This window comes from Hirundo rustica, chromosome 8 (genome assembly GCF_015227805.2).
Source record: "Hirundo rustica isolate bHirRus1 chromosome 8, bHirRus1.pri.v3, whole genome shotgun sequence".
In the NCBI taxonomy this organism is placed as follows: domain Eukaryota; kingdom Metazoa; phylum Chordata; class Aves; order Passeriformes; family Hirundinidae; genus Hirundo; species Hirundo rustica.
The window spans coordinates 25,570,507-25,587,508 of record NC_053457.1 but is presented as its reverse complement, the minus strand read 5'-3'; the positions used below and the strand labels follow the sequence as shown (position 1 = coordinate 25,587,508).

The following is a 17,002-nucleotide window of genomic DNA, read 5'->3' as shown; positions in this document are numbered from 1 at the left end:
CACTTCTACTTAGCACTGTGCTTTCTCTCCTTGGGGAACATAAAAGAAAAGTACTTCCAGAAGGAACAGGATATTTAAGGATATGTCCTAAAATGTAATTCCTTCCTTTTACAGGTCTGTAAGAACTTAATTTTACCTCCCATCGTGTCCCTCAGCGGGGGAGTGATGTTGTCTTGTGACTGCACATTGGCTGTTGCAGCTGCCTCTGCACTGCCCGTGCTGGGGACACGCTCAGGGCAGCTGTGCTGAGGTGCGCCTGATGTGGGATGAGTGGGGAGCTGGAGCTTCAGGAAACAGGTGGAGGTTTAGCTGGAAGGAGAGGGAAGTTCCCCTCGTTCAGCAGCTGTAGGGGGATGTTGAAGCCAAGCAGCCCAAACCGGGACAGGGCCTCCAGTGCGCTCTCCCCGTGCCGTGTTTGGGGCAGATCTGCTTCTGCAGGGGCAGGAAGCTCAAGGGAGTCAGGACCTTGTGATTCCTCTTCTGTTGGGAAAACTCCAGAGATAACCCCTTCATCTCCTTTGGGCTTCTGGGATGGAAACTGTTTACCTACAAATGGGAAGCTCTTGATAACTTACGCCAGCAGGTCCCAACCCAGCGCCAGTGTTCACAACCTAACTGTATGAGGTTTGAGATCACCTTTGCTGGTGACCATGTAAGGACAGCAGTGCCATGAGCTCCTGCAGGTAATTTTCATGTGGTTCTTCAGGAGGAAGTGAAAAGCTCCTTAGAAAATCTCAGGCTATATTGTCACTAGTGGACACGAGTAAATACTCACAGATCTGACCACAAGATGAAGGCTGAAGAAGAAAGAACTTTATTGTTTACAGAGACCTTTCTTTCTTAGGTTTTGAAGAATGACCAGGGATTGGAGAACAAGTCTACTACCTCTCCATCCCACTGGCCAGGCTAGAAGTCCATCAGTTGACTATCATCAGAAAGGAATGTGGAAAAACAAGATGTTTACATCAGAAAGCTGTGGGAAAATTCAGTCAGAGCTATAAACATCTCACAAAAGCTCACATAATATGGCAACACTATATGGATAACCCAATAGAGATATCCCATGTCTTTTCTCCAATGTTTCTCTTTTTCCCCCCATTCTCACGTCCCCCACTAAATTTAAGGTGGAGAAAATAATTCAAGGGAAATATTTTTTATAACAAATGTAGGCATGTTTTTATCTCCATAAATTGTCGCTGCTCAGTATGTGATTTTCTTCAGGTGTGCTTTTTTTTGTGGGGGGGATGAAGTAATCATAAAGTTTCCTGATTCAGAAAGCAGTGAGAAATTCCTCACTAATGTGGCAATGGATGCTGTGTAATTATTTGGACTTTGCCTGGAAATTTTTTCTTTTAACTACAAAGTATAATTTCAGTAGATGAAAGAGGTCATATGCTCCCTTTCTGTGTGTGTCACTGGGTCAGTTTAAATCTTTAGAAACAGCTTAATGTGCCCTGTCTTGACCAAAAATGGTGCCAGTACCTTTCTCTGAAAACAAACATAGAAAAAGTGAATTCTACTGAATATTCAGATGCATATTTGAGGACCTTATTAAGTATTTACTTATAGGGTTAGTTATTAGTTATCCACTTATAGGTAAGTGGAAAAAAAAAAAAAGTTTCTGGTGTAAAAATAATACTTATGCTGAAAATCAAGTTCTGTATGCCAAGGAACATGATATGGAAAATTTGTTTGCTTTCCATTGCCTTCAATTCAGTTTTCCAAGAAAAAAATACATTCCTGTAGATGAAAGATAAAAATCTTTAAATTAATCATTATTAGAATCATAATCAAATTATGGAAATGGTTATCTACACATAAAAGTGATATCTTACTTTGATTGAAACTTTAGAATAGTTTTGGTTTTTTTGTAGGACAGGCTAAACATCTTATTTAGAGATGCACCAGCAAAACAGGAGATACATTAAATTAATTTCATAATGCACAGGTCCATGGTGAAATGCCACCACGTTAGAGAAGTTTGGAGGGTGATTATTCCCTGAGATGTTACTCTGGTTGAGGATTGAACCATGGGAAGGGACTGCACTACACGTTCTCCACTTCATTTGTGTTCATTTTTCCACACACTCCTCGATAAATAAAGAGTGACAGAACCTGGGCTGGAGATGAGAATAAATCTGGCCTACATAGATCTGGACTTAGCCTGGATCCAGTGACCTCCTGTCACTACAGATCAGCTGATGAAGTTTAGTAGTAAATATTTAGGCTGTTGTTACTGAAGGATGCTTTGATGCAGATCTGTGTGTTTGTTTCAATAACAAGTGACTGTTTAATTGTGTGTCCTTGAAAACAAAAAAATGAAGCAGAAATAAATAAAAATATTCTCCAGCTCATCTTTTGGATGGAAAGCTTACAGTTTGGTGTTGCCTTCCATTTGATTTTCAGTTTTGTAAGCTGATGTGTGATAATTCTTTTTTCTCCAGAAAATTGTCATCCACAGCCAAATAACTCATTTTAAAGTTGTTAAAGGAGTGAATGTGGTTGATTCCAGCTGTCTGATACCCCAGCCTGTGCCTGTGGCTGTGGCCAGGGCATGACGCCATCCCGCCTGTAAGGGAGGGAGTTGGGCCATGGACCAAAGAGCTGAGGAAAGGAGACCCAGCTCTGCACTCCTGTGCCATGTGCCAGGCTCCTGGCATCTTTTTTCCCCCCCCCTAAAGAGTGGGTTCAGCAGTCGCTGAAATCCCTGTTACTTTCATGATGCTGCAGGCTGGTATCCCATCAGATAGAGACTCAGCAGCTCCCATACCTCCCTCTCCCGTGGGAACGTGAGTTCTTCCTCCCTGCAAATGTGTGCTGCATCCTCCTCCTCCTCCTCATCGGCCACCCACAGCCCTGCCTGTTGATGCTGTTGCCTGGCGACCGCCGTGTGATGGACAGCTTGGAGGGAAGCGATGATTAAACAACCTGCACTGGCTTCTGAAAGCAGCCATCGTCATTGTAATGTGACAGGCAGTGACAGCTCAGACAGCAAATTCCGAGTGTGGTTCCTGAAAAAGAAAGGATAAACAGTAAACAGCCGAGGAGAGAGCTGCACACACCTGTGTGTAGGTGTGCGAGCGCTGATGCTTTCCCTTGGTGCAGAGGGGCTGGGGAAGGCGAGTGTTCCTGTATCAGTGTGACACAGCCCTAATAACTGTCATGATGAGCAGGTCAGCCCACGAGCCAGGGCAGCCGGCGCTGGTGCTGTCAAACACGAGCCCCTGGGGCAGCAATTAAAGGGGATCCTGCAGGTGTTGGCAGCGGGGGCGGCACGGCCAGCAGGAACAGCGCTCCTTACACAGGGGAGGCTGCAGCGTGAAGCTGGTGGTCCTGCTATGCCCACCTGCCACATCCCTGCCTGCCTGCCAGCTGGACAAGACAAGTACGGGCACAGTGATGCAGGCTGTCATTACAGTGGAAAAGTTTGTCTGTGCACAAGGTATAGATACACGCAGCGTGCAGTGAGGCAAATAACATTCATGCTGATGGTTTGTCTGCTCTGTGCGTGGATTCAGAGAGAGAAAATGAATGTTTCTGATGATTCTCGCTTGCTTCTCCATCTCTCCTTTTAGTTTTGTCCCAAGTAGAATCGCTTTGTGCTGCTGTCCTGTCCTGTTTGGGTGTTGGTCCCTTCCAGCCCTCCTTGGGAAGCAGCTCTGTTTTATTACACCTGTGTTTTCACCACAGCAAACAGTGGAGGTGAAATGCTGCTTCAGTGCAAGTGAACATCACATTTCTCTTAAAGCAGAGTTAACCAAAGACATTCTGATGTTTCCTAGAACTTCTAAGGTGATGTTAAGTGTAACAAGTGTTTCTGGGAACTGTTTGTGCTCTGGATTATTTGCCTGTGCTTTGATGGCTGTGCACATCCTTTTTAAATTGCTGTCAGTGTCTGTCCTGGGTACAGCAGCACCATTTTTCTCCAAGTTCTTAAAGCAGGGTTATCAGTGAGACATCTGAGGGATGGCTTTAAAGTGGAAATAGAAAACAAACCCCAAACTGCTTTCCAAAGGTGCTTCCAAAAAGAGTTAAGAGATCACCAGTGTTCCTGTCAGACTGAAAGAGAAATGCACACACAAAGAGAAGAAAATTTCATTGCCTGCCTTGCTCTATCCTTCCCATATCTCCTATCTCCATTGCATCTGGCACCCTCTCAGGATGAAGTAGTTGAGGAGAAATGTGGAGTCTGTGCCTTTTCCACTCACATAAATCAGTATTCATCTAAGCCAAGAACTGCTTTGAGGCAAGCAGAGGAAGAATCCATCTCTATTCCTTCCTGACACTGAGGTATTAAAAGTGCAAGCAGAAAGAGTAATTTCTGAGAAATCTTGCATTTGGCAAGGTGAATTTTGGTGCAAAACAAACTTTTATGAGCAAGTAGGGGAAAGAAATACTTCGAAAAGTTTTATGAGGAGCAGAAAATATTGTACAAAAGAAATCAGCATCTCATTATAAAATGTTACTCAGGAAACCTGCACTTAATCCTTTATATAGAGATAATTTTGTTTAAATAAGGACATATGTGAAGATTGTTGCTGGAGAGGGTTCAGAGAAGGGAAAAGATGTCTGTAATTTTGGGCTTCTGTTTAAATATACGGCATTGTGTGGTTGATGTCTGAACTGGGATGACACAAGACAAATTAAATTTTAACTCATTAGTAAATTTTCCTCCTAACAAGCCACTCAGATGATCCAGAAATACATTATGCAGTAGCAGCTGCTAGGAGATGAAAATATTTCATTGTAGCAATACATGGTATAATGAAGGAAGGGGAATGAATGCGGTAGCGCAGTGAGGCCAGAAGAAGATAGATGACACATAGTTTTAAATATTCACCCTCTGTGTTGAGTTTACACAGGACAGATGATGTCAGTACATTGAAAACACCACCGAGACACGTAAGTCATTAAATACTAATATTAGAGCCACTTGGGGAAAGAGAGTTGTCAGGGAAAAGAAAGTTGTCAGAAGAATTTTCTGTTAGAAAATACAGTTAGTCAAAATCAGGAAATTTCTTGGAGGTATGTCATTTTCAGTGACATTTTCTACACTAAAATATCAACCAAAATTGTCTGCATTCTGATAATGTCGAAGTGAGAAACCCTGCCAATTGACTTGCTTTGGCACCAAGACAAAGACAACAAGCTGGACACAGATTTTATACCAAATATATAAGCGCAGAAGTTCCTTGTTCCTCTGTCCTCTTTGACCCTCACCCTGCTAATGGGCCATGTGTATTCTTGGGCCCTATGCGTTCAAAATTGTATTTTTCTGTCACGGAGAGGTTTGGTTTCCATCTCTCCTCTTTGCTGAGTCTTCCCAGTTGCATCGAAGGCCTCACCAAAGGATTTTTTGTTGAAATTCTTTGGGGACTGAAGGTGCTGCAGGGAGGCAAGTCAGAGGGTAGTCTCAAAGGCTCAAATGTTTTCCTTTCTGAACCAATTGTGGGGATTTTATCACTGGTAAGAATTGAAGTATCCAGAGCCACATCTCTCTATATGTTTGAAATGTTCAGACATTATAGAAAGGAAATACTTCGGTGTTATTGGCTATCAAATGAAAAATATTTACTTGTACACATGGGAAATTTAATGACCTTGCCTTTCCCTTTTAGGACTGAAACCAAGCATTAGCCTGTCTGAATTCCTCAGAACAGAAATGCTGGCTTCTGACGCATTCAGATGGAGAATGTAGCTAGGAAGGTGGTTTTAAAATTAATCCTGGCAATATTTTGCCATAAGATGATCTTTATTGGCTGCTATCAAGTTACAGTGAAGGGAACTTGAATATCAGATATTACTTTTTGTTCCTGATACAGTCCTGGCTTTTACTCACAGAGGATAGCTCTGTGGAAAATCAGAAGTGCAGCAGCTTCATTTGTTAACTAGAACAGAAACTCAAGGGGAAAATGAATTGCAAGAGAAACATTTTTGAAAGCCCAAATAGCTGGTTTTCTCCGTTCTGACCCCTTCCCCTGCTGAGCAGATTGACAGCTGAGATCCCAAGAAATGCAATTTCCACTCAAGCAGGAGCCTCCTGAAGGTGTTAATCACTGACGACGTTTTAGTGTGGAACAAGGAGATGTCTCCTCCCTGTTAATTGCAAATGCTGTATGATGTTTCTTTTTCAAGCACCGAAATGCTTTAAAGACAAATATTTGTTTCTTGGTTTAAAGAACTGTCTCGGCCATCATCCGGGAGGCAGATGCAGCCGCCTCTGTGCAGAAAGTTTTCCAAGGAATTCTCTGGAATGCTTTATGTAGGAGTCAGGTAACTGGATTGCAGTGGCCTCGCTCGGGGAGCAGGTAGGGTGGATGTTTGCTGCTGTTTAACTGTGTGAACAGGCGATAAGGAACAGCAGAAACATCCCAGGGTTTACAGATCCATTGATTACACCATCACTCCATTCAGCCTAGTAAAGTTTTTTGTGTTTTAGACAATTAACTTTTGACAGGGAAAAACCAAACCAAACCAAAACAAACCCACAAAAACAAAAAAACAAAACAAAACACCAAAAAACCCCCACCCACAAACCAACCAAACAAAAACAAATAAACAAACAAAATGATGAAGAAAATACAGATGGGCACAAACCCACGAGATGAACATTGATTTTAGGGTATGGGGAGGAGCAGAAGAGGGCAATTTGAAGGAAGATGAGGGAAGCTCTCTGGGTGTAAATGGGGCCTTGAAAGGGACCCATCTGTCTGCAATTTCCTGCCTTCTCAGGTGGAAGCAGGAAGACCGGGAAGAGATATGAAGGATAAACATAGAAAGTTGGGGGCCTTTTGTAGAAGTTTGTGAAGCTATAAGTAATCTGTTGACTAAGATTCCTCTAGCAGAGAAGCTGAGCCATTGTTGTTGGTAAGCTTTGAAAAGCTGATGAGTTATCTCAACTAAAAGAAATTCCACTGTGGTCTGAAATGTTTTCTACCACCAAAGAACCAGTCCTGGGGGAGAAATGTGTTCTAACCAGGTAGGGAACCTTTCTGTTTGTGGGGGAATGAGAAAAGACTTAGTAAAACTGGGGGAGGATGAGGATGGAAAATTGTGTGCTGAAGTGTTGCTTGGAAAATACAGGGATGGGGCAGCAAATGGCAGTTGCTGATGGAGCAGAATAATGTGGTGGTGTTACAAAGCTAAGTTTGTGGGACAAGGCCTAGGGAAATAAAAGAGCAGGCAGGGGAAAATTAGAGAGGGGGCAAGGTTTGTGCATTGGACAGTACAGTCAGAATAATAGGTTTTAATGGTGGTTTAAATTCCAGAACTGGCTAAAAAGAGACTCTAGAGGGAGAAAAACATTTCACCATTTTAGATGCAGATAGCTGGATTGATTTCCAGCAAAGAGAAAAGCATGAGTTTTTTGAGAAATAATGTGGGGGTTTATTTTCTATTGGGGGTTTTGGACTTAAGTGATGTAGAAGCACTGGCTGGTAACAAAAGCCACAGACAGAGGATAAGAGCCAGGATAAAAGTAAAAAAGCCTGATTATGTCTTGGTAAAAGAGCTTGAAGGAGGTGAAAAGGAAACACACTGGCAGATATTAACATTGTTAGCCAAAATTTCGTGCTCAATGGGCAGAGATGCTGCTGGAGGGTGAGGTATAGATGAAAGAATTTACCTTTAGCTCTCCATGCTGTGACCTTCCCTGCATATACTGTGCTATTTGTCCTCAGCATCTCTGGATGAGAGTCACTTTTGTTAGCCACCACCTGTGGAGGTCTGACATGAACCAGCCAGTCAGTTGTGTCTGGTACATCTGGTTTAATTGTATTCCATTGCTTAGAGTCGGAGCTATAATACGTGAACAAGGCCCTCTTCAGGGACGTGGGCAATTACACAAATTGGTGTGGAGACATTTTGCCAGAAGAGATGTATTTTGTTTACCTTCTTGAATTTGGCAGGGAATTGCCTTGCTACTTGAAGAGGTACAAGCTCTTACAGCAGGAGAGATGCTGTCTCTGGGCTCAGAAAGAAGCAAAATACTTGGGGACAACAAAAGTCTGTAGACACAGCTTTTGTTTTTGGAAGTATGATGTAAGGAAAGCCAAAAGCCTTTAGGACCTCCTGCATCTTTGTGATAAAAGTTAATATGGATAAGGGATCACCCTGTGCAGAGTGGGGAAATCCAGTGGTGCATTTTTTTCCTTTTGAGCATGGAGACTTGGAAAGAGCTCTCCTGTGGCTGACAATACAATCATAGCACAATGTTTCCAGCCTGGCTTGGATTTGGGACTCAGAAGTGCAGAGAGCTGTCACTGCTGAGCTGAGGAGGAGCAACATCACACATACTCTTGGTTTGCAGAAGGTTACCTTGTGTTTACCTTAGCTTATGCATTTAAAGTATATTTTCTATTTCGGGATGAGGAGCCCTCAAGTGGACAATTACTGTCGGTGGGCTAATGTTTGCCCCCTCTTTAAGTTGGGCTGGTGTGAGATGTTTAACTTAAAACCCCTCAGGTCTGGTTTTTTTTTTTTTTTTCCAGTTGAAGCTTTTGCATGCGTGCCTGCAGACGCTTGCACTATGGCATTGCTTCTTTGTTGGGTTTTCTCTCTTTTTTTTTTTTTTTTTTTTTTTTTTTTAGCTGGTGTTGGCAGCTGGTGGTAAAGAGATGATTTTAAATGGGTTGATGTGTTATAAAAGGCATAAAGAGGCAGCCTCTAGCACCTCATATCCTGCAGTTATCATCCCAAGGGGGCTGGGAGTCTCTGGAATGACCAAGAATTATAACAGCACTTATCAGCGGCTGACTCTTGGCTTCTTTCGGAGGTGAATTCTCCCATTCCAATTGATTTTTTTTTTTTTTTAATGTTCCTCCCCCTCCATTCCCCCATTCTTTCCAACTTTTTTAACTTGTGAAAGTGAAACACAGCTTGGCTTACTTCTTGTGACGATCTGCCAACACCCACATTAACCCACAAGTACCTTCTTTCTAGCCAGTATTTTGGCAGGAGACCTTCTGTCTTCATAGTTCGTAGTTCCTTCTGGAGCGCAGAACTTACACTGCTGTTCATGGTTCTACTTGAGAGCGTTTCAAATGTGTGCCTTGAGGTCAAAAGAGTTTTTTGAATTTTCTGCGTGTTTTGTCGTGAGATGTGGAAGGAAATCTGCACTTAGATGTGCCACTGTTTGTGGCAGTTTCACTGAGGAGGTGTTTGACTCGCTCTGATTATGAGTGTCATCTCGCCCTGGAGTGTGAGCAGTGCAGTGCAGGCAGTGAGGATGGCCACCTGTGTTGGTCAATGATGGGAGAGCATCCCAATTGCTCCTTGCCCACTGGTTTCACCAGCACTGCTCCTGTTGGTGCCACAGGACAAATGATACCACCAACCTGTGTGTAAGGAATTGCAGACAGTGCCTTCCCAGAAGGTGAAGGTGCTCACTCTAGCAAGGTTAAGGCATAGCAGTTGCATGGGATGGTTTCTTCTGCTGCATTCCCACTGAGGTACCAGGCTTTCCTTGTGATTCCCCTCAGGTGAGGCGCTGTCTTGTTCAAGGCTGGGCTTGGAACTTGTCCTTCTTTGAATCCACTTCAGCATCCCCTAACTTTCTAAATAAACTGGAAGTGTTCACTTTGGAGCAGCAAAACAATATTTTAAGGTATGTGGGAGAAGTGCTTATTCTCAGCTCAGCCTTATCAGAATCAAAATGTTCCAGCATTCCCATCCATTATGTAAAGGGGAAACATGAGGGGGACAGTGTAGAAGTCTTGACAGGAATTTTCCAGTTGGTGGTATCCATTGCCCCTGAACAGTGTTTGCCCTGGTGTGTCCTTAGGCAGAACGTGGGTCTGTCCACACAACCACAGCTACCTGCAGCCTGCTTTTGACACCACTCCTGTTCCCTCGCACAGAAGGTAAATTGTAGCCAGGATGAAATATTTTTGCTAATTATAAAACATTAAATTATCTTCATCTACCTTCTCCCCAATGAACAATGCAATTGAATTATCATTAGAGCTTGTACAGAGCCTTTGACGACAATGGAGACATTTGTATTAAATTCAGTCTTAGTTTTCTTATTCCATGAAGTCCCATCATTGTGTTGATTGTACTTTGAAGTCATAGCAGGCTTCCCTCTCCTGCTATTCACCTAATTTATTTCAGCCCCAACGCACGGCTCCTAAATTCTTGTTACATTTGTTTCTGAACAAAAGGACTAAAACCCAGCGTGTCTTAAATGAAAGACACGAGGCAGTTACTGTTCCATTCATTTCCTCATATCTATTTGCTGTATCTAGAGAGCTATTGTTATGTGTGCACTACTGGGAAATAATAATACTAATAAAAAATAATAATCCTCCTAGGATTTGCTGTCAATAGAAACAATCTATAGAGAACTCAAACCTAGGGAGTGAGTGATTAAAGTTTAGCAGCAGAACTGAAAAATACTTTCTGAATGCAAAAAGAAGCTGAAGAAGACAGGAGCTAGAGGAATCTGCTCTGAAGCCAGCGTGAGTTAGAACACTGCTCTAAAGGTGTAGGAGCTTATATGGGAGCTCAGCCTCCTCATGGCTCTCCTGTCTTTCTCCTCTTTCCCCAGGAAACCTTGGGGGCATCTAACAGTTGAAATTTTGCCTCTTCCTTAAGCAGAGCTGGAGAAGGAATTTAAGAGCTTAGAGAGAAGTTTGGGTGAACTCAGTGCGTGTGAAAGGATTTACAAAGCTGCTTTCCTGTGACTCTGGGCACCGTGTGTGGATGATACTGAGTGTACAATGGGTTGTTATTGCTGCCTTTATTCTTCCCAGATATCACAGATTTGATTGGCTTCTGAGAACTGACCTTCCCCAAAGAAAAAAAATTAAAAGTCTTGTAGGCACCCAATTTGAGACAGATCAGGGTCAGCACTGTACTTGGCCTTGTAGGAATTGTGCTTATCTGGGTGAAGTGGTTGGTCTTACTCTCAGAGAAATTTTTTTCCAACTTAGATGAGTGAAAACCTACAGAATCTTGGGTTCACCAAAGAAGTCTGGTTATTCAAATTGTTCTGTCTCTCTTAGTCTCCTCTCAGAGTGTGAAAGAGCTGGTAAAGTTTAGCTGGGATTAGTTTCCTTTCTCTGATAAAAGCAGATTAATTTTAACACTGGCTAAAATTGCACCCATTTTCTCTTGGTAAATGAACCATAAGACACACTGTCAAAAGAGAACCTTTCATAATGACTGTGGTTAATATTTCAGAGCTTAAACTCAAGCATGGGAGAATCAGCAATAGATACTGTACATTAGCTTGATTTCTATTCATTTGCCGCTCAAGAGTATTCTTCTCTTCCCCCATGCTAATTTCAGAGTTCTGTAGAGCAAGGGATTTGCATCTGATTTCGTACTCAGGTATGTACATATTTCTTTTTGGGAAAGCTGTATTGTAGGCAGAAGTGAGGCAGGATAGTTCATGTGCTTGTGGTTCTAAGCTGGGGCTCAGGAAATCTCAGTTACCTGCTCTCCTGTGCTTAGCAGAAAATCCTTGTGCCTTGTGGTGATTCAGATCCTTGAATCATAGGGTGAACATGAAAATCCTTTCCTTGCTTTGCATAGAATCCATCAGTTCTTAGGTTCTGCAGAGGTTGTGGTGCACTAAAATACCCTGTTAAGGTCCCAAGTTCCATGGGGACGACCTGAGGCTCACAGGTTGAGCTGTGCACATGCAAATTCCTGTGTTATGAGGAGTGCCACATGTACCAAGGCACACCCCCTGTCTGGGTCCGCTGGGCTTCCATTTTCCTCTGACCAAATTTGTGCTCAGCACATCCATGTGGGGCAGTGGAGATCTGCTGTCTGTGAATCTCCAGACTGCTCCTTCCTGAAGTGCCAGGCAAAGGGTGACTTTTGTCTCATCTTTTGCTCCCTTGCTGTCTGTTTTCTGCAAAGAAGCTCTTTGGCCAGATTGCTTGGGTGCTGCCTGTGAGTGCTGCTTCACCTGCAGAGAACGTGCTTGGCTAAATGCAGTTTTCATTTGCTTTGTGTTCCACAGGGATGTTTTCTGCCTGATTCCTGCTCTCACTTTCCTGGAAGAAAACATTAAATTTCTGACCATGGCACCTCTGCTGTTAAAGCCACATCTGTGTCCAACTGCCTGAGTTTCCCATTACCTTCTAGTCCTAATGCCTAAACCAGTGCAGCCAAGTAAGCTATATAGTGCTTAAAAATTACTTGTCCCTCTTTATCATTCTTATCTGCTTCAGCACTGCTTGGGATCTGGAACATCTGAATAGCCCTTTTGGCTGAAAAAGCTGTGAGTGAGAAAATACAGCAGAAATATCAAGGCTTTAGGACAGGCACTTGGGAGTGTAGGTTGAGACAAATTATGCAGAGGATGTAGGATAATGGTCTAGCCTAGGATGAGACGTTGTAGGACAAACACAACAGCTCCGGTGTGCTAAAAACAAAAATAAGATGGCTGTACGCAGCCAAGGTGATAGTTTTCCTATGAGCTCTTGAAATATCCGAAATGGTTAACATTGCAATTATTCTCAATAATGTAATTTTTTTCTACTTGCAAATTGTATTGTCTTGCTTTTTTTTTTTTTTTATTTTTGTGCCAATTATGGAAGTGAATTTGTTTCTTAATTACCCAGTTCTCAAGCCTTGATGTAGATTTCTAACACTTTGAGGCGTATTTAAGCAGATCTTTGTTGATACATTTGGGAGAAAACAAACAAGGAAATTTGGGAAATGGTTTTAACGTCAACAGTCCTTTGTGAAAACGTGCTTTGATTGATACCCGTAATGCTAAGCAACTGTTGTTTCCAGAACTTCAGTGTTGTATTCATTCCAGAGGAGTGACAGAAGATGGAAGCTGTTATCCCCACTGTTTTGCCTTGATAAGCCAGTTCACTTTTGCTCAAAAGCCTTTACCAGTTTCACACTTTTCATCCTTACTTACTTGAGGAAAAGGGTTCTGCAAAGCCTCAGGAAAGGTTTCAGGAACTTAACACTTACAGGAAAGAGATTAGCAAGCAGAGTAGCACTGCTGGGGTGAGCCAGAATTCTCATTTCACATCTTTATTATGGGAATCCCTAGGGGTCCTGCTGGGACTCTGTGCTTTGCTTTCTCTGCCCCATTTCACAGCTCTCACTGCAGCGTTGCCACAAACGAAAGTCACCTTTTTTATTTATGAATATCTGAGAGAGAAATTATTAGCACCATCTGTTGGAGAAATAGAGATACTGGTTTCTTCAGAGGTCTGAATATGCAGAATCTCTTTCCTTTTTGATTTCCAGTTCTAGTTTGCAGTGAGAATGTGCCTAGACAACCTGCTTGTCTTTTAACTTACAGCAGCCTGGAGCCTGTGCTTGGGAGATTGTGCCTTGTTTCAAAATGTACCTTAAAGAAATGCAGTGAACCATTTAAAGGAGGGCAAGCAGACAAAGATCCAGATGTCAAAATGGTACCTGGGCTGTGGCAGGTTCTGTCACATCAATAACAAGGGCAGTAGCTGAGAAGCAATTTGCAGCGGAGGAGATAAGCCTGTCTAGGGCCTTGAGTCAATCTGGGCTAGCATGTCTGAGAAATTTGGGTAAAGAATGGGGTGTTTGACCTTCTTGATCTTTATAGGACGAGGAAAGCTCTATCACTTGAAGAAAGAGCAGAGGAAGTGCTATTATTAGCAGAAGACTGACTTCAAGGCACATCTGCAGGTTGGAGAGTATTTGTGACCTGGAGTAGTTTCACCACAAGCATGGTTTGATGACTGTGACTCTGGACCAGAGCAGTGTCCTCTGTCACACGTTTCAGGTCATTTGCACATGTAGAGCCTTTTAAGCTCCTAACTTTCACTTACTCTGCTGCATTATGGGTCTCTCTCTGTTTTTCTACTGTTCTTGCCTGTTGAATTTTTGTGCTGTTTTCTGTAGCTTTGGTCTTCCATGGCTCCACCTTCAATAACAACTGATGTCTTTGTGGGAGCACCATGCTGGCAGGCCGAGATTCAGATCCCACTATTGATAAGGAATGACACTGCAACAACAGAGCAGGTCAAAAAGATCTGATGTGTGCTGCTGTGGGAGACATGTAGCCCTGCACTGATAGACCAAGATGCGGCATACTGCTGGTTCTAAATTGTTTTCCCTACCGGATTTGTTGGAGAGTACTTAAAGTCTCTGATGTGTCTGTTGAAAAATATTTCCTTAATACTCAGAGTAATTATATTAAGATCTTGTTTATCCATTTGCTGTTCTGACAGCACAATCTTTTAATTTTCACTCTGTGGTATTTGCACGGTGGAAACAAAACTCCTATTGTTTTGTATCCTCTGTTCTGCTTGGTAAACAAGCAAAGGTCTTTTATGTCACGTTCCCATGATTGCAGCTAATCATATTGATGTTTTCAAGAAGCTGTGGTCGAACAGGTAACTCAGTAAAAGTTTAGCTTTCAAAGAATTGGACAATTATTATTTCTGACTCTCTGGATAACTGTTGGAGAGACCTCAGTACTTTTTATCAAAAATTTCTATTTCACTAGCTCACTCTATCAGTGTTAGCTGATAAGATAGCTAGATTTCAGATAATTAAGACCCTAAAATTCAATGACTTAGCTAGATGAATGCCATTCTGAGAGTATGGGAGCATTAAGTACAAGAGAAGGGGAAAGAGAGCTGTGAAAGGGTTATTATGACCTCGGGAGGTGGTGTAAGCTGCGCAGTCTCAGCGTCGATCCCATGGGCTACACGGAATTACAGTGCTCCTGAAATGCATACCGCAGAATTGCTTATGCACTGACAACCTCTGGAGCTCCTTCACTCCGGTTTTAAGTGATCCTAGTGACAGGTTTCCCTGCATGCTTCCCTTCAGAGCTGTGTGCTTGGTCTAATTGATTGACCCATTAGCAAAGCAAATTTCTCTTGTTATTCAGCCAGAATTTTCCTTCTGCTTAATTTCAGCCCATCACTCCTAGTTATGCCACTGCAAAGCCTGCCTGAACTGCCTTTGCCACACTATAGCTTTATTGATCCTGGCTCTATGTAAGTAATTCTTAACTGACTGAACATATTATTGGCAGTACCAGGGCAATGAAGGCACTGGTGAGAGCCTATTTCTTGATCCGTGAGGCTGGAAGAGAGGAATGCAGTGAAGGAGTTTGGTGGTGTTGACTAAACTTTCTGAATGGCTGCATGAAGTGGTGAAAAGTGGTTCCTGAGTTTTCCCCAAGTCTTCAAATATTTGAGTTTGCACAGCTGTGAGTTGTGATGTGTGGATATCCAGGCCACTGGATGTCACAGCAGGCAGTCCTGAAATCAGGAGTTAACTCAGGAGTATTTGACCTCTGGGAGGTTTTTCAAGGGTAATTTTTGGATTCCTGTCAGGCAGTATGTGGATGTGTGTTGTGAGGACTGGAGATGGATAATGACTGAGGGAAGTTCTTTCTGAAAGTTGTTCAGCTGAGGAAACCTGTTGTGTGATAGGCATCATGAGAGCTGACTCCCAAACTTCATACCCTATGATCCTTCCATTTCAATGTCTATTCTAGGTTATAAACTCCAGAAGCACAGAGCATGCTAAAATATCCACAGGTTGAGGGGATAATCACCCTGTGACTTGCTCACACCCTGTTTAGAGCTACCTAGATAGATCTGTCTCATCATGAGCTTCTTGCTGCTGAGTTTATTCTGTCCCTGGGATGTTGCTCATCTGAGTGGCCAAGGAGGAGATAGGTCAGTGATTCTCCTTGATTCTCAAATTTCCATGCCCTTATCCCTTCTGTGCCTCAGTTTACTCCTGGATGCAACAAGATCTCTTTCCCAAGGGTACTGGAGTGGAAAGGGAGAAAATGGTATTTCTTTTGTTGGGATTTAATCTGAAGAATATTTGCAAGAAATTTTGGGCAGCCTGCTCATGCTGTTGTGGAAGCTGTTGGTATGTGCTTCTCTGAGCTTACAGATTGACAGGATATTCAGAGAGGCACTATTAATAAGAATTTTAAAGCCACTGATGAAATAGTTTCCCATATAGGGGAAAGTAGAGAGGCACGTGTGGGGCAGCAGACAATGACACTACAATGTAAGACACTACAAGGCAATACACAGCCACTCTCGAGCATGCGCTCGACTGTACTGGTCCTGCTCCCATTGAGTTTGTTCAAAGCACAAAGTTATAGTTATCAAGCCTGAGGCACTGCACAGTATTTACAAGCTGAGGTATCAAACTCCTTGTTTTAGGATACCAGGTCCCTATCAGTGCAAGGAGAGCTAAGCACAGGAAATTGCTGCAACCCGCTGCTGAGATGCCAGCGGACACTGAGCCTCCCACATTCTGTTGTGTGCTCCTGGAGGCTGGTTCTGCAGAAGTGATTAATAAATGGAAGCTGTGCATCTTTCTTCTGTGCTGCAGCAGCAAAGCCAAGCCAATTATTTGCCCATCAGAGCTGGGTTACGGTGTCCCTCCTCCCATTTCCTCTGTCCGTTTGTGGGCCTGATATTTCTGGGTCTAAGAGGTTTTAGCCTGCTAGCAGCTGCTAACTTTTTCCCATGGAAAACTGCTAGCAGCTGCTGGCAGGCTAAAATCTCTTAGACCCAGGAATATCAGGCCCACATCCATTCTTTTGTTTCTGTATTATTTTGCTGAGAGTGTAAATGCAGAGATGATTAATTGCCTTGCTAACCTGATTCTGTCGCTACGTGGGATCTGCTTATATCAAAATGCTCCAGCCCAAATGACTAGAGTATGTCAAAGTTAGGTGATTAAAAAATTATAAAATACTTTCTGAATGTCTTATACTCAACTCATTGTGACTTTGGACAGAAGCCCAGACAAGAGGGGGAGAGAAGGGTGAAAAATAAATAACAAAAAAAAGAAAATAAAAATAGTAAATTCAGGGATAGGGACTTCTGCAACATTTTGCTCTCATTTTATTGAGAAGAGAAGATTGATAACAAACATTAGTGAGGCAAAATTACGGTGATTTGTATAGATTCCCAAGTGAACAAGTTTAACATTAATAAAATATTATAGCCTTCTCTATCACAGAACTATTGTACTGATCATAAAATGAAAGGGCTTTTTTATA

At 42.6% G+C, this 17,002-nt stretch overlaps 1 protein-coding gene across 5 annotated transcripts in view; it reads left to right on the top strand.

Annotated features, from left to right (window-relative positions):
* LOC120755975 (VPS10 domain-containing receptor SorCS1-like) overlaps positions 1 to 17,002 on the top strand; it is a 268,145-nt gene that overhangs the window by 8,239 nt on the left and 242,904 nt on the right. The window contains exon 1 of one of the 5 annotated variants that reach the window (XM_040071623.1): positions 6,724 to 6,979. The exons of the other annotated variants lie outside the window; for them this stretch is intronic. Within the exon in view, the coding sequence (XP_039927557.1) occupies positions 6,965 to 6,979 (15 nt within the window). The 5' untranslated portion in view covers positions 6,724 to 6,964. Of the gene's footprint in view, positions 1 to 6,723; positions 6,980 to 17,002 lie in introns of those variants that run through there. 5 annotated transcript variants of the gene reach the window in all.